At 35.4% G+C, this 19,045-nt stretch overlaps 1 protein-coding gene across 1 annotated transcript; it reads right to left on the bottom strand.

Moving 5' to 3' along the window:
• Positions 1-10,654: 10,654 nt before the first annotated feature.
• On the bottom strand, positions 10,655-13,625 carry LOC111894284 (cellulose synthase-like protein G2). Its single transcript, XM_023890364.3, has 6 exons — positions 12,942-13,625; positions 12,671-12,820; positions 12,363-12,488; positions 11,846-12,259; positions 11,397-11,744; positions 10,655-11,301 (listed from the first exon to the last, which is right to left on the bottom strand). The coding sequence occupies exons 1-6, from the start codon at positions 13,500-13,502 to the stop codon at positions 10,765-10,767; spliced, it is 2,136 nt and encodes a 711-aa protein (XP_023746132.1). The 5' UTR covers positions 13,503-13,625; the 3' UTR covers positions 10,655-10,764.
• Positions 13,626-19,045: the final 5,420 nt, after the last annotated feature.

The following is a 19,045-nucleotide window of genomic DNA, read 5'->3' as shown; positions in this document are numbered from 1 at the left end:
TGATTAGTGTGATAGATATGTTTGATGTTTGTATATGCCAGTGTATGATAGTTATGCGCACATGGTTATTTGCTTGTTGGTTGGGTTGAGGCGGTCCTGCTTTGTGCTGAAGGCCAACATACCCTATGAGCGGTCCGGGGAGACTGCAGGCCCACGAGGCGGACCAGTCATGCCGAAGGCTCAAGATAGATTCAGATAGACTGTAGGCCTAGTAGGGCGGTCCAGTCAGGCCGATGGCCAGTATGCATGTTGATTGATTGATAGATTGTTATTGATATGGCATTGTCAGTGTGGTATTGGTATTTTGGGGGTAGCTTACTAAGCCCTCGGCCTTACAGTTTCAGTTTATTGTTTCAGGTATTTGAAGAGATCATGGCAAGGCGAAGGCATGACCGTACTGCTCCTCATCCTTACGTTATGATTTTGGGACACTCTGATGGATATTGATTTGAAAACACTTGTGTAAACAATACTATTTGATTTTTATTATGATCGAAAAAGTTTAATTTTTGGCATAAAATTCATGGATGTTACACACAGACACACACACAGAGGGAGAGGGAGAGAGAGAGAGAGAGAGAGAGAGAGAGAGAGAGAGTGTGTGTGTGTGTGTGTGTGTGTGTGAGAGATATTCTTTTAGTTATAAAAGTATTTAAATAAATAAATAAAACCGAACAAAATAAAATCCAAGGGTAAAATCGTCATTACAAAGAAAATTAAAGTAAATTGGACCAAAGTGGCAACAAAATGGAAATTTTTTACTATTAGTGCTAGTCCAAACCTGTTTGACCCAAAGTAGCAATTTTGAACATACCTAAGGGACCATTCTTACAATTTTGACTTAAAGAAAAAACTCCTGCATAATAAGGAGTTTATAGAAACTATCCCTATGTTGCACAAAGTTACAATAATGGTCCCTATCAAATGGGAAATGTATATATAAATTACAGAAATGGTCCCCACTAATAGCAAAATAACAAAAATTGTCACTATATTTCACAAAGTTACAAAAACAACCCCGACCTAATAGCAAATTACGGACATTGTCCTAATGTATCATAGAAATTACAGAATGTAAAAGAGCATTACATAAATAGTGTCGAAAATCTAGAGTTAATAAACTCGTCGTATCGTGCAGACCATCCATTAATTTTCTTTTACACATTTGCATATCATTCAACACTAATTTTACCTAATGGTTAAGACTATCGTTATATAGAATTAAATTAATAAGCATACTTTAATGATTAAGAACTTTTTAATATAAGCACGTACACATTGTTGAAAAAGGGATAATAACTTAAAAATGTAATATATTTTTCGATTTTTACATATTTGGTCACTAAGTCTTTTTCGTCTATATTTACCCCTTCAACTTGTTAAACTGTATACACATTCAGTAGTTATGACCAACTACTCCAGATAAGCTGATAAAAATGACTTAAAAGGATAATATATATTTCTCACTTTGTATACATTTATTACTTAATATTTTTTTTTTTGCATATTTAGTCATTTATAATTTTTTGTTGCAAAATATGTCGCTTTTGTTCACATTCAATACTTATGACTGACATTTTTAGGTTTTTTTCACGTCATCCTACGTGTGACAATCATTAATAGGGTGTTTGGTTTGTTGACTCCCATGTCCACCGTGGTCTCGGCTGCTTGGTTTCTTAGGTCTTGTGTTTTGAACGTCATAACTTGTTCATACGAACTCGGATTTTAACGATCATTATATCCACTCGTTCGTATTTGAGTCTACTACAATTTCGTTAAGATTACTCTTGTTAAAAAGTAATATATTTTTACTTTACGATTTTATAAAAAAACGTTCATAAATACATTCATAAAGAACGCTTGGACATAAAGATCGTAAGTAAAAATATATTATTTTTTCTAAAAAAAAAACGTTTATAACCATCCGTTCTATGTGAATTTATGAATGTTTCTTTATAAAATCGTAAGTAAAAATAAATTCTTTTTTAATGGAAGTAATCTTAACGAAAATTGTAGTAGTAGTAGATTCAAATACGAACATGTGGATATAAAGATTATTAAAACCCAAGATCGTATGAAGAAGTTACGTCATTCAGAACACAAGACATAATCCAAACCACAAGACCTAAGCAACCAAGCAGCCCATGCCACAATTGACATAAACATCAACAAACCCAAACACCTCGTTAATGATTATCCCACATAGGAAGACGTGAGAAAAATCTAAAGAAATTAGTCATAAATATTGAATGTGTACAAAAACGACAAAGACTTATTTTGCAATAAAAATATTAAGGACTAAATGTGCAAAAAAAATATTAAGAACTAAATGTGTACAAAGTGAGAAATATATTACCCTTTTAAGTCATTTTTCCCGGCTTACCTGGAGTAGCCGGTTATAAAGTTTAAATGTGTATAGTTTAACAAGTTGAAAGGGTAAATGTGGACGAAAAAACTCAGTGACCAAATATGTACAAATTAGAAAATATATTACCCTTTTAAGTCATTATCTCGCTGAAAAAACATGAATTACAAGTAATAGTGATGAATTGACATTTTTCCCTTATAACACACATTTTACCGATTTTATTGATGAATTTGACGTTGTTGGTGATTTTAGTGTTATCAACATATTTTAGTGTAGTTATTATTAATATTAAGATAGGTTGAGTTCTATTTACTCACCGAGACTAGAGGCGAATTTTGCACATTCAGAATGATAAATGTAAACTCGGTAATACGGGGGTCTGGGGGCAACGCCCCTGGGTACAGGGTTCCAAGGGGAAGCTCCCCTGGCGGGGTTAAAGGGGTTGAGCTCTTGGCGGTGACATGCATTTCCCGCCACAAGCATGTTGTGACATCATTTGATGTAAGAATCAACTATGTCTTATAACAATCATTTCGACTACTTGTTTTGGTTCCATTTTTGTATGTAACCAACTTGTAACCATCTTCTTCCTTGTATATAAAGAAGATTGATGTTCCAAAAAATGGTTAACACTTTGATACTCGAAATTGATCATTTTCTCTTATCCGTCTCATCGAAAACACAAAACAGTAAGGTACTTACATGGTGTTTCAGATTTAGAACCGACCTGACTTCTAAATGTCATTCTTGGATTATCCCAAATATGATTTCGTGATACCTCAGGCTGTAGGTTCGAAATCACAAATTTTGAAAAGTGATTGCAATCACAATTCTATAATTATCCAAGTATATATTTATATTCTTAGACCTAAAATCTAACAGATGCATAGTCATTAAATGAGCTAATGAGATGGATATGATAATATATATATATATATATATATATATATATATATATATATATATATATATATATATATATATATATATATATATATATATATATATATATAATGCTATGTTTACCGTAAAACTTGATATCCATCTCATCAGCTCATTTAACGACTAGGCATCCAAAGGGCATTTGGCTTAACAATATCAATGTGTGTTAGAAAAAGAAAGATGTCCCCCCAGAAGAGGTTGATCGTTTAAGTCTCATGGCAAATATATAAATTAAGAAGTATGATTAGAGGGCATGTGTGTTTGTTGTTCTAAAAGGAAAAGATTACTAGATTAGGCGTCCAGGTCATCAGTGAAAGCGATAAAACGTATGTTACCGAACAAAGGACGAGATGAGCTAATGAGATGAATATATTGGGTTATATAAAATTAGATAGACAATTTAAAATTTCTTATAAACTTCAAAAATGATGAAGTTGTTGCTAATTTATGTAATAATGTAGTCTTTGTTGGTTGCATCTCATATTCCAAAAAATATACAATGCAACAAAATATCAAGTTTACGGTTGACGTAGCATAATATAACCTAGCATATCAATATCATCAACTCATTTAATGAATAGACGTCTGTAACGACAAGAAATTTCAAACCAAAATTTTCATTTTTAATATTCATAAAACACATGTCTCAACATTAAATCTCCAAAAACCAATCAACAAGTTTTCAAAACAATTGTTCAATTCCAGGATCCACAAATACAGCTCCAAATCAAAAGTGTGTGTACAATAATGCCGGTGCCTTCCCGCGATCCTCTGAGGTACCTGAAACACATAACACATAACACGGTAAGCACGGATGCTTAGTAAGTTCCCCAAAATACCACATACAACAAATTGCCACTCGAGGTTGTACTCAATACGACCCTCTGGTCAATGTGTCTCAGTGGGACCCTCCAGTCTCATAGCCCGTTGGACCCTCTGGTCCGGTCTAGCTCGTTGGACCCTTCGGTCCGGTCTGGTTAAGGACCCCTGGCCCCGTAAATCGTTGCACCCTCCGGTCCGGTCAGAATAGCACATAGCATACATAATCACAAAACACACAATCTCAAGAAACACGCATGACCTTCCGGTCCAAACATAGATACCACCCTAGGTAATGTATAGTGAGAAGACTCACCTCGGGTAAACTCGGATGATCTCGAACTTAAAACACTGATCTAGCCTCCACCTAACACATACATAATTCAGTTCTAATTAATAAAGACTCTCAAAGGCTAGACTAGTCCCTTCCTATATTTACTCAAGGGTAAAAGACCATTCTACCCCTCCAATGGTCCAAAGGTCCACTCGTTGACTAAACCCTAAAATTCAACGAAAGTCAACCCTAAGGAGTACGCGGCGCGTGCAAGCTGTGTACGTTGGGCGTACTCGGATGCTATACAGAATCGGGGACACTCGACCCCTACGCTGCTTGTACTAGGATTACGCCCAGTGTACGCCCTAGTTTCACCAACTTCATGATTTTGCTCTTAATCGGTTAAGATATGAGCTCAAATCCTAGATCTGGTCACTCTAAAGCATCTCAATCCATAAAGTCGGTGACTTTAAGCCTTTGCATGGCTGTAAAGGTCACCAACACCCAAATCACACCACTTTCTTCCTTAAGAATCTCATAACTCATGCATGGTTCACTCTTAACGTCCAAGATTGGATTTTTATGGATCTAAAACACAATATACACTGAAAAGGGGAAGATCAAGGTCTATGGAGCTCCTTTACTCATAAAGTCTTCACCTTTGGGACAAAAACCCTAAAAATTGTCCATAATGCACAAATCCAAAAAGGTTAAGATAGCTTTGAGCTTTTTACCTCCAACCTATGAAAAGCTCAGATCCAAAGCTTGCACTCCAACTCTAGCTTCTTCAATGGAACCTTCTTCTCTTCAAAGGCACACAAGAACACTTATCAAGCTCAAACACACACACAAGCTCTAGAACGAGGGTTTAACACTCTTAGGGTTTCACTCTCTAGAAATGGTGGCTAAAAGTGAGGCCAATATGTTCCTTTTATAGGGCTCAGCCCCACAATTAGGGTTTCAATTTGAACCTAGTACGCGTAGCGTACACTATGGTATGCCCAGCGTATTGGGTAGCCTCCGCGTCAAGAACACGCTCATGAATACGCGCAACGTACCCTCCAGTATGCCTAACGTACTCAATTGCCATACAATATTTTCAAGGACTAAATTTGATAACTTGATGAAAGAAAGGATCAAAGAGATAAACCTGAATTTCGGGATGTTACAACGTCCAGGTTAGCAATTAAACTGGTAAAATGTATGTTACAGGGAGAAAATGCCAAACCATCACTTTTACCGGTAATTCATGTTTTGTGTAAACAAAATTTAGTTTTTAACACCTCAAATTTCAAGACAAATTTTTCATTTTTAATTCACCAATCATTACTCAATAATTCAAGTTATCACATAAATTATAAGTTGTTATAAAAAAATATCAGAGTATCCCAAAATTCACAAGATCTCATAAGCCGAAAAATGTGTACAATCATGCCTCCGCCTTCCCAGAATCTACAGAAGTACCTAAAACAGATTTAAATCAACACGGTAAGCACGAAGATTAGTGAGTACCCCAAAATACCACATACACAAATCTTAGCCTCTCATGGCTAAATCTCGAAAGGAACCCACCGGTCATGTGTCTCAGTGAAGACCCTCCGGTCTCACGTCTCAATATAGACCCTCCGGTCATAACTCAATATATACACATAATCATATAACAACATAAGTCACAAAGGCAGGATTCATAATAACACGTATCACAATATAAGCAAATAAGACCCTCCGGTCAATAGCACGAATAAGACCCTCCGGTCACACATGAATTACCACACAGGTAAGTATAGTGACAAGACTCACCTCGGATGATGAGCAAATCCTACAACTGTTGCTGCTGCACACTGGCCCCTAACACTAAGCCAAACCCACGATTAAACTCAATTAGGATCTAAGACCAAGACCCCACCCTTAAGTCTAAGGATGGTCCACTAATCTGACCCATAAATAACCCAAGCCCATTGAGTCCACCAAGGCCCAATACCAAATGGGCCCACCAAGGCCCAAACCTAAGCTTAAGTAAAAAAGGGCAAGCCCAACACAAGGGTCCAAGACATATATATTCCTTTGACCAAAAAAATCCCCAATACAACAAGCCCAAAACAGAGACCCAAGCACTTAAGGCCCAAGACGAGATCTAGCCCAAAAAGTCCACATTGAGATTACACGGGGTGTGCCTCCCTTGGTACGCTCAGCGTACACGCAAATCCTGATAACTTAAATCAGTACGCGGGGCGTACTGCACCTTACGCGGGGCATACTGCTCTGGTCCAAAAACTCGTTTTTCGACTTAACCACTTCAGCCCAAAGCATCCAAACCTCAGGGAAGCTTCATTACAAGCCCCTAACCGATAAAGTTGACAACTTTATCAATTTACATGTCTCAATGGGACTCAACTTCCAAAAATAACCATTAAGACTCATATTAAGCACCTTAACACATGCATGGATGACTCTTAACCCTAGAGATGCCAACTTTAAGGATCTCGAACCTCAGAAATGCCAAGAGGGGCAATGCAAAGCTCTTGAATTGATAACAACCACTAGATCCCACCATGAGATCCAAAAGAGGACAATTCTTACATAATCACAGATCTAGAATTCTAAAGAGCAAGTTCAAATCTTTATACCTCAAAAGAGCTGAGAATACAGTGGATAGTCCAGATCTAAAAGCCTTCCCTTGGACTCTAAACTTGCACCAATCATCTTCTTCAAGAACATACAACCAAAAGCACAAAAATAAGCTCACCACACTCTTGGGAGGGTTAGGGTTTTCGAGAATGGGTCTCAAGGACTTTGGAGGCTGAGAATGAAAGAACCTTGAGCTCATAAAGATGTTTAAATAGTGCCCAAACCCTAAAAATTAGGGTTTGACGCTCTCTCACTCATTATGATGGGCGTACCCCCAGCCTACGTTGGGGGTACTCTCCCTAAGCACGTACCCTCATCTATGCACGTATGGGAATTACTTGCAAACCTTTTTCATAAAGGACTAAATCTGCCAATTATTTCAAATTGCCATAACTTCCTTGTCTTAGGTCCGTTTCCAACGAACCTTATATCCACGAAAAGGTGACGAAAAGCCCCACGCTTCTAAGGACACACCATAGCCTTAAAACTTCCCAAACAAAACCTAAAATCCTTAAAAAACCGAGTCAACGTCTTTACCGATACTCTTGGGCTATAAAGCACAACCCGAACTCTTTTTTATCACACAACCTACCTTATCCATATCCAAAAAGGGCCTAAACATTTCTCTTTTAAAGCCTCAAAACCTTCTCATACCCGGATTACGGCCCACGAGCCTTAAATCACAAAACGATCCGAAACAAGATGTTACATAGTTTGAGACTTATTCGTAAATTAGTGTAAAATAATAGGACTTTAATGAAGATTTCCTCAATTCATTTAATGATTAAGCGTACATGTCAACAATTAAACTGGTAAACCAGGAAAAAATGATTAAATCGTAACTTTTATCAGTAATTCATGTTTTTTCATAAACAAATTTTAGTTTGTGAGTTATTCGTAAGTTAGAGTGAAATAATAGAACTTTAATATATTTTTTCGTTTTTTTATGGAAAAAAACATAATTTTTAAGGAAAATAATGTTATTTCAAAATAATGGCATCTTTGTAATTAAATTTACTAACATTATTTCTTTATCGTAAACAAAATTAAATGTGACAAAAAAGAATAAAGTGTTGAATTCTCAGCATGCGGGTTTGAGTCCCTCACATTTTTTAAGCATTTACATATAAATCAAACATAAAATGCTAGCTAATGATTAAGACCATCGTTATATTATAATGCTATTTCCTTGTGAAAAACTGTTATTATAAGATAACAACCAATAATAAGTGGGTGTTTGGATAGAGAAAAAATAGGTTGTTTATTGCTTATTGTGTAATCCCACCGCAATATGCAAATTTAAGTGTTTGGATAAGAGTCTTTAAAAATCAGCTTATTGCGGTAGGAATAAGCAAAATAAACTGATTTTAATCAGCAGGGGGGGATGCTTATTGCTTATTGCTTATTAGTCATTTTACTCACATAAGCTGTTTCATTTTGCCAAACACTTAAATGCTTATTGCTTATTGCTTATTCCCACCGCAATAAGCTAATCCAAACACATTTAAAAAAAATGCTTATTCTCACCACAATAAGCAAATAAGCAATAAGCTAATAAGCTAAAAACTATTTATCCAAACACCACCTAAGTACTTTTTTTTATTAGGTCACTTAATTTTTACTCGTTTTCAATTGGTCTTATTATTTTTTGGGTTATTATTGTACCATTGATGTATATTCAACTAGATAAATAAAACATCAACCTCGTGACATTCAATATGATATTATTTTTTCACTTAGATCTACATATCTAGGCCCGACCTGATACCTAGGCGGGATGCTCTGGCCCAGGGCAGCAATTAAGAGGGGGCATAAATGTAACTCATTATTTAATACTACATATCATTTAGGCCCATAATTTTCTTCCTGTATGCCGACTGGAGGAGTCTGGACGCAAGGAGCATGAGGTGCAAAATTAAATTAGTTGAAGCGGCCTTGAGAGTGTAATCGCAATTTGTGATTGGCTCAATCCCAATCGACGCCTAGAAAACAAATATTATGGAATCGAGGAGTCGACTACCATCTTAAATCCAAATCGGTAATCCGTAATTCCTATAATAAGTTTCTGATTTCTCTTTTACAATCCAAGCTAGAAAAAAGATTGATGTAGAAGTGGACTGTTCCTTTCTAAGTCGACTGCCATCACCTCTCCTCTCGTAGTCGTATTCTTCTTTTGAAATTGGTATCAGGTCTACAACGGGTGTTGTCGTACTTATCTTGTCGACTGTTAATAAACGATTTGTTTGTGGGAGTTAGAGTTCGACGTTTGCTTTTGAGTCTGAGAAAATATTTTTCTTATTGAAATTTGTAGCTTTTTTATATCATATTTATGTCTTTTGATTCAAGAGTTTGCTTATAGGTATGATTTTTATGTTTACAACTTTGCTTTAGGATTAGGAGTTTGAAATATCAAAAATTCGTTCTTGAAGTTTGAATATCCAGGATGAACATAAGAGTAACAGACTAACAATACGTTTCATTGTTAGTTTTCAATTATTTAGTGTTTTTATCTTTGTTTTTTTTTTAGCATATTTTAGATTTCAAAGTTAATTGACAATTGAGTATTTCAATCATACCATCTTTTTGTTTATTTTCCAATAAGTAATTTGTTGAATCCTTTGGTAGAAGTAGCATTGTTTAATATTTTGTACCATAAGTATTGAGATTCATTATTCGTTGTTTGGTGCTATAAGATAAATTATGAATGGTTGTTTATTGTTTCTTTGTAAAGATGAGATTTTATTGTTGGGACATCCATTTACAAAAATGTAAATGTTATCAAATGTTTGCTTTCATATTAAATTTGGTTTACTGTTACTTGCTATGAAAGCATCCTTGGAAAGATGTGAGTTTCGAAGATGAAGTCATATTTACTATGTATAATGACCCTAAAATATGTTTCACAGTTTGAAAACTTTTAGGTGCTGTTTGTTTTTTTGAAGCCAAAATGTCTGGAGTTTGCGGACCACATCTGCAAGCCTCTGCAGCAGAAGAGGTGGACCAAATATCTGTAGTCTGTAATAAGAAAACTGTTTGTTTTTAATGTCTGCAACTGTTGAAATAAATTGATTTTTCAAACTTAATTTCATATCATAAACATCGAAAATGCATTTTCAGCCAAAAAAAAATTGCATGGTGGCCCATGTTTTTTTTTGTTTAGGTTAAAAGGAGGTCTGAAGACTTTTGAAAACAGTAACCCATGTCTGCGCTAGGAAGAGCTCGTGCAGACGTTTTTTGATCTGCGTATTTCCAAAAAACAAACATTCTGCGAGGGCATATGTCTGTGCATTTGTATAGATACCAGAATGGTTTTAGTTTTGTTTAAGAACCCCTTAGTATTGCAAAATAGTTTTAGTTTGTGTCAAATATTACAGAATGATTGTCACTTTTGTTTAAGAAATGTATTCCTTTAAAAGAAGTTTGTATCTTTAGTTGGTATAGATACCAGGTCCATTAAAAAGTTTTGTTACATTATTTCTTTAAAAATCTATGTATTATAATGGTTTGAAGTGGAACAAAGTCATAATAATGGGACATTATTATGCCGGTTCGCCCAGGGCATGAAAAACCATTGGACCGGCCCTGTACATATCGTTGATATTGCGTCCGCTTGACATCCGATATAACATAACTACATGATTATTAGAATACATTCTATTAAAAATAAAAAATAAACGACACATAAAAAACCTAATATTATTAGTTGTCAATTTATGACAATATATTAAAATGTCTAAAAGAAGGCCAAGTAAATAACCAAAACCACACAAACTGATTTCAAGGTAGTCTTAGGAGGCATCTTTCCTTTGTCACTCCTCAATATCATGCCTTCATATAGGGGCCAACTATTCAACACAGCAAACCCTGTTATAAACAATTGAACAAACAGTTCTTCAAACGTCCCAGCATTGATCAAAACATGCTTAATTCCAATCGAAAACGCGAATAAATTGAGAACTGCTACTATATTCACCGACAAAAGCAATGGAGATTCCACTCCAAATTCAAATACCCCTTCCTCATAACGTTTGCTTATTTCACTGTCTGACACTTTACTTGTTACGTTGAATTCAAATGTCGACATGCCTAGGGAAGTGAGTAACCAATCGACTATTGAAAATGGGTAGCTTGAGCATCCTAATATCAACCATATTCTTTGACGATTCCACCATCTTTTGAACGTTGACCCGTTCATCACATAATCAAGAAAATCTTTCGCATACGCTCCAATGAAAAGGAATACATATAAAGGAAACCAAGGGTCTGAAACCTGTACAAACAAATTTTTATTTCTTTTAGATTGATAATCAAGATTGTATTTTATACTTACAATAACATAAAAAATTATGTCTACAAAGTACAAACCTTTGGGAATATTGAGGAAGCGTTTACAAGTGTGAACTGTGGTACAAGGGCATAGATGATGACTGGAATAGACCAAAAGGCACGGAAATGGTAGTGTGCATAGCACAATGCTTGGAGAGGATTCATAAACTTGATTCCATATGTCATGGGACTAAATTTGGATAATCCGGTTTGTAGCATACCCATGTACCACCTATTATTCTGAGCTAGAATGTCATTGAGTGCTATCGGCATATTGCCTAGAAATGCAGCTCTCGTTGGGTTGCATGTCACAGATTTCCATCCTAAACATTGCAATCTGAAACTTGTGTATATATCCTCAACCAAAGTACCATATCGAAACCCAATCTGCATTTAATGTAATCAATAACATCAGATTATAAGTTTAATATATAATAACCAAATGATAAAAAAAAAGTATGTGCGATTAAAGGTCAAGTACAGTGTACCTCTTGACCCCATTTCGTATTGTCCTCGTAGGTACAACTCGCGACATGGTGTGCTAATGTTGAAACGTCTTTGGATTGAATTGGTTCATTCCATATCTTTTGTGATTCTTTAGGGTTTTCTATGAGAACTTTTCTTCTAAAGAAGCCACCAGTGCCCATGAAAAATGTGCCTCCCAAACCATCCATTCCGACTGTGCATGCTCGTGTCTCAAGCACATGTTCAGCACCATAAGTGTCGTTCTTGTTGATGTTGTGGAAGCGTTGAGGAAATTGAACAAATGCAAGCTTTGGATCAACATTAGGATCCAAGAAATGACATAGCATACGAAGTGGTGTATTTGGATCGTTTGAGTACATGTCACAATCTAAAGAAAGAAATATAGGTGCATTTGTCATCACACCTGATACCCGGATCTACAAAAATGCATATATAGTGAATGTGTTGATAAATAATTAAAGTCAGTTTTTATCTATGGTAAACCTACACATATAATTGAGATTTTATAAATCAGCGTACCAAAGTATTAAGGGCACCGGCCTTAAAATGGTGTGGTGTGCCTCTATTCTTTTCTCGTGAGACATAGAACAAATTGGGCATGTAATGACCCATCACATCTTTATCTACGTTATTTTTTAATAAAATCTGTTAAAAAAAATCAATATCATAAAAAATTTCATCGTTAGCCATCTTGATTTGATATGAATTAATCATTGTGCACTTAAGCTAATTATTTGGATCATAAATGATTAAATATACATGTTGTGACAAATACTTTAGACTTAAAGTCAAGATTAATGGAAAATTAAGAAGCGTGAACACTGAACCTCGATGACCGCAGGATGATCGTGACGTGTAAATCCAGGGGTCCATTTGCTGAAAGCTTTGATCGTACGATCACAATTCATTTGATCCAGATCGATTGTCCCTCGGTCAATGACCTTCTTAACTGTAGCTCTCATGTTCTTGTACATCTCCTGCACCGAACAAAACATGAAACAATTCAAACAAATGAAGCAGTTTGAGTAAATGATGATTCACGGACAACCATTCGTCAATTTCGAAGTTTAAGTTTTTTCGTAATGCAAAGACATGCACCTGGATTTCACTTGTTTCAGGGAAGAAGGATGGATTGCTTCCGAAGTAAACTTCAGGAGATCTATCCATTAGATTATACTTTTTGCAATATGGCAACCAATGTCTCGCAAACTTAGCAGCCTCCATGAACGCAAATAGTGTTAGCTGCGACCCTCCGTCGTCCGACAGATATATCGACAGCTTCTCCGACGGGTAGTCATACGCCAACACAGACAACACCGTGTTAACCACCCCAATTGGTGGTTCTTTGAACGGGTCAGCCGTGCAAATAAACAAGTCCAGTCCTGGGTACTCGTTTTCCTTCGCCACTTGTGCCAGGTTCTCCGGGAAAACCTGTCGGAACACCGGATTCAGAAAGAAAGCTTGCCATGTCGCCCACAAGAAAGCTAGCACGAGGTCAGCTATGAGTAGGAAAATGGTGGTGAATGAAGGAGAGTGGATAAGGTTACAACAATGGTGATAAACGAGTGCGAAAATGGCGATTGTGTAAACGAGCGTGTAAATTCGATAAAACCATCTTGTGGGTGATGGTTTGCTTGTATGAAATGGAGCTTTTAGCATGGTGTTTCACTGTTTTGTGTGTTGCAGGAGTTTGGGTGAATGAGGTTGCTTCTCAATGAGTAATGGTTTTAATTTAAGAGGTTATATGTGGTTATCAGTTCCCACTTCTCAATGAAATGTTTGAAATCCCGTAATCAGTAACAAGCCGGGAACGAAACTTACAAGCTCAATTATAAAGACAAAATTACAAGAATGGTCCCTTTGGTATGTCAAAACTAGCAACTTTGGTCCAAAATGAGTTTGACTCGAAATGATGGTCCAATAGCTCAATTGTAATGACGGATTTGCTTTTGATATTTTCCCTTTTTTAATTTTTTTATTACATAAATCAAATAAAGAAAAAGAAAAAAAGATTCTCTCTCTCTCACTCTCTCTCTTCCTCTCCAGTTTAGAGAACGTCACCACCCTTACTCCCTCCCCAACCTTCACTCCCAATGGGAATCCTAAACACCATCATCGAAAAAAGATAAACGACACCAAATCGAAGCTTTGGCAGTGAAACCCTAACCCTAAAAGTTTCAAGCAGCGGCGTATAGATCAAAACTAAGGTTTCTAGCGGCGGCGGCCTCTGAAAACCCTAAGATTTCAGGAAACGAAAATGACGGTAACCTGTGAAAACCATAGGGTATCCTCATTTCCTTCTTCAAACTCGATTGAAGCTCACCTGATGGTCATTTGACGGAGCCAGGAAGTTCGATAGACGATGGGGACGGTTACAAATGGTGGTGAAGAGGGGTTGTTTTATTTTTAATTGTTTTTTAACTGTTGTAATAAAAGAAAAATAGAAAATAAAATAATAAGGGGCAAATTCGTCATTATAAAAAAGTTCATAGGAAATTGGACTAAATTCGCAATAAAACGAAACTATTCGAGCATCATTGCGAGTCAAACTCATTTTGGACCAAAGTAACTAGTTTTGACATACCACAGGACCATTCTTACAATTTTGTCAATTATAAATTTTAGAGTAATTACAAAAATGGTCCATTGGTCCTAACTTTTTGTTTTTAAATTTTTAGTTTTAAATGAAAATGATGTATAATTTTATATAGTAGGTACATGGTCCACTTTTGAAAATAACAAATTAAGATTTCGGTGGTCGCGTTTTGCAGCCGTGTAAACCTATTTTAAGTTAGAGTTTTAATGATTATATTAATAAAAGTTATCTATCATTTTATTTGTTGGTTGATAAATATATAAGATCGCTATTATTAACTAACTTCAATATATAACGTGAAATTAAAACGCATTATATATGACCAAATTCGTAAAATAGAAAACGTACATAAAATTAAACACGAAAACGTAAATAAACTAGAATTAATTATACCGACACGCACATAAATATAAGTAAGATTTTTGTTTTTTTAAAAGATAACGAACATAAATTCAAAAAATTAAAAACGCATTATATGTCGCCCGACTTATACTTATAAAACACACATAAAAATAAGCACGACAATGTAATTTTTTAAAGTCAAAACGTAGATAGGCTTGAATTTATATCGACATGTTCATAAAATAAGCAAGTTTTTTTTTTTTTTTTTTTTTTTTTTTTTTTAAATTAACGTACGAGAGTTCTAAATTTACGTCAAAACATTGAACACTTCGAATTTATACTGATAGACACATAAAAACACATGTAAAAAACTAGTTTATGTTTATGTTAACGAACGAAAGTTATTATGAAAATTAGATTATGTATACTACGGGGGATAAACATGAAAATTTATAAAATAAAAGGGGGGTGAAAGTAATATTTTTCCAAGGTTGAAAATAGAGGGGGTGAAAGTAACATTTTAAAAAGTAGATGGGGAAGAAAATGTCATTTTACAAAGTATTTTAAAATATAAGTTAGATGTCGATGTATTTATTGGTAGATAAATATATAAGATCGATACCACTCACTAACTCCAATATATACTGTGGAATTAAAACGTGTTATATATGACAAATCTATACACGGAAACATAGATAAAAATAAACAAAAGAAACTTAAATTTATACCGATACATAAATCAAAAGTTATAAAATTCATAGTTTAGCATGTTTTAATTATTGTATGTGGATATTAATAAAAAGTTATAAAAGTCATTAAAAACGTTAGAAAAGACATTGACTTTTCAATTAAAAGCAATCAAATTGTAGATAACGATGTATTTTGAAAATACACTAAAATATAAATAAGAACTTATAGAAAATTAAGATTTTCGTAATGATCTTTTTATTTATATCTTAGTTTATCATGAAAATACAGCTCTATCTAAAATTTGGTTACTTTTTGTTACGAGTCAGATTTACCTTCTAATAATGTTCTTTTTAAACTTTTAATTAGAAACTAGGAAAGGATACTTGAGTTGTGGGGTTGTGGGGGTTGGAAAATATTTCATTCTAAAGCATGTTGTTGATTAAGAAAAAAATAATATGCATGGATTAAATGTTGAAAAGAATCCTCGCTCAACTAATAATTGCAGCAGCGTTTGATTAAAAACATATAGGCCAAACAATATGATCACTTTAATTAAATACCAATTCGGGAACACTTGTAAAGACCAAAACAAGAACGAAAATAACCAATTATTAATGTTTATCTCCAAAAAGAAGGTAAATATGTAATTTCCGATTGAAATCAAAGAAAATTACATGTTCCTTTAACTTAATTAGCTTAAGGGGACTTAATCAATAAACTATATGGTCCCACATGGAGCTACACGTTGTTTGCTACCAAATTCGATTGAACATTGTAAATACAAAATAAGCAAAAAAGTTATCAATTTGACATAAAGGAGAAATCTTTTTGAATATTAAAAGAAAGTAAATAAAAACATGTTCATGTTATGCAGTAGATGACAAAATATTTTTAATATTGTATAATCTGATTGAAAATCCAGAAAATCCAGAAAGTAAATAAAAACCAAAGTGATCTTAATCTTTATATCAGAGCACCCAATACACAGTATAAACAATCTTTTGAGTTATTTATAAAAAAAGTTCATTTACTTATTTACTTATCATTTCAACTGAACTTTATAAATGTTTGTACTACTAAAAACACCTCATAAAAAATATAATTAAGAAATAGATAATTTAGAAAAACTTATAATTATACACTTTCCAAGTAAAAAAAATGGTCAAGGTTAGATGAGGGATATATTGTAATTATATAAAAATATGAATCCTTACTTGAACATATTATACAACCAGAAAATGTAACACTCAAATCTAGGTATTCCATTGTCTACCTTCAAGTATTTTCATTTTGGAAAAAAGGGCCCTTCCGTACGTTCGGCGTACATTTGGTACGCTTAGCGTATGTGAGAGTTGCACATCGTGTGGCTGAGGCTCGTGTGCTGGGCATACGACCAGGTACGCGGGGCGTACGTGACAGGTGGCTAAAACCCTAATTTCTTGACTTGCACCCTATTTAGACAACCTTATATCATTTAGACCAAACCCTAATCAGCCTCCATAGCCTCATTTCGTCGCTTAACCCTAAATTTTCATGAGAGTGTGATCCTTGAGCTTAAAGAGTGTTTTAGTGGCCATTTTAGAGAGCATTTAAGAAAGAGAAGGTGGTGATAAAGTTTTGGGTGTCATTGAGCTTCTAGATCCTACATCTAGTTCATCTTGAGGAACTTTTGGAGGTAAAAGGCCATAACCTAGTCATCTCTTTTGTTAGTTTGAGCTAGGGTTTTGTTATGAAGTCCTGTTTTGGTTATTTGCACCCTCTCTTATGAGTTGAGCAACTCTAGAGACTAGGATTGTTAGATCTAAGCTCTTTGAGCATGTTTGATGCATAAAGGTGCCATCTTGAAGGTTGTTTTGAGACCATGAATGAGTTTGAGGTCTTAAATGAGGTCTTAATGGGAAAAATAAAGTATTGGGGTCCCTTATGGCATGCAAGGGCATAAAGTTGCCAACTTTATGCCCTAGGACATCTTAATGGACTCAGATATAAAGTTTGACGCCGAATCCCAAGTATTAAGCACTTAATGGTCGTTGGTGCACATTCTGCTTGTACGCTGGGCGTAATATCATGTACATTGTGCGTACAACCAAGGGGCTCAGTACGCTAAGCGTACCGGAGTGGTACGCTAGGCGTACGCACCCCAAATGGGTTTGGGCTTCGTGTGGGCTTGTGAGCTTTTTGGGCCTTATTCAATTTTGGGTCTGGTCCCATTTAGAGTTAATGGTCTGTTATTCTGTTTTGGGCCATAGTTGTATTGGTTGGGCCTTATTGGGCCATGTGGCCCATTGATATCTTTTATCTTGGATCCTAGGCCCATTAGTAAAGGAAAGACTTTTGGGCCACCATGGAAGGACTTAGGCTTAGGTTTTTTCACTCTTTGACTAGGTTGATTTATAATCCTAATTTAGGTTTATTTGTACCATTGTTCAGTGTGAGGTTTCAGACTGATAGGCGAGCAACTATTATGTTCAACAGACCGAGATGAGTGTTCTCACTACACCCATGGGTTGAAGGCACCATGGTCGGCCCATTATTTGTTGAGATGTTTAGTAATTGAGTATGCAATGGTTTGCTAATTTACATATGTGTAGATTTATGTGAAGACCATGGGGGAGCCCATGACACTTGGCAAAACCATGGGGGGGGGGGGGGCATGGCTCTGGAATACAAGACCATGGGGTAGCCCATGGCATTCCAATGGAAGACTATGGAGGGAGTCCATGGCAAACTTATATATGTGTGCATGACATCATGTGGTTATGTGTTTCATGTGTTTCTAGGAAACTCACAAAGCGTGTGCCTAAAGTTTTGTTGGGTGTTTTAGGTACTTCTGATTCTAAGGGCAAGGGTCCGACTTGATGGCGCATCGTGCACTCTCTAGTATTTCCGCACTTAGTATTTGGATACTCTGATCTTTTAAACAATGTGGTTATGTAATGGGAACAAATGTGGTGGATATTTCTAATTAGTTTATGAAAATTTTTCTGTGAAATTTGGGCTATTACAAGTTGGTATCAGAGCCTTGGTTTGAGGGATTTGGGCACACTCTTGGGTGTGTCAAAACTTAAACTGAGGAAATGGTAAACCCTTTTTCAAAAAGAAACAAAAAGTTAAAAATTCTCTTGAAACGGTTTTTGAAAGAAAAAGAGGAGAGTGCAATGCGCGTAATCGGTCGAGCTCAATTAAATGTTCCCAATGTAGTAGCCATGCTATATTTATATTTGGAAATTGATGTTGAATTTATTACTGGCTATTTGTATGCTTTCGAAGTTATATATGTCTAGGATTGCATAGCCCTAGAATGATGAATTTTGCCGTATTCTTCGTCCTTGTTTGGTTGTGGTTTAGGGTAGAAGTTGATTTGACAGTCTATGTGCTTCTATTTGTGTATAACTTGCATGCATAAGGAAACTTGTTATGATTGGCTTAAGTTTCTGGTTCAGTAGGGATTGAGAAATCTGAGAATAGTATAGGATCTAAGTTGGTGTTGTGTTTTTTAGGTTATGATTTGTGGTTGGGTGAATTAAGGGTATCAGGTATGGCCTTGGGGAAGGTACAGGTAGGTATGGATGGT

The sequence above is a fragment of the Lactuca sativa genome, chromosome 3 (genome assembly GCF_002870075.4).
Source record: "Lactuca sativa cultivar Salinas chromosome 3, Lsat_Salinas_v11, whole genome shotgun sequence".
Classification (NCBI taxonomy): Eukaryota; Viridiplantae; Streptophyta; class Magnoliopsida; order Asterales; family Asteraceae; genus Lactuca; species Lactuca sativa.
The sequence above is the reverse complement of the archived record's forward strand: the minus strand, read 5'-3'. Positions and strand labels throughout refer to the sequence as shown.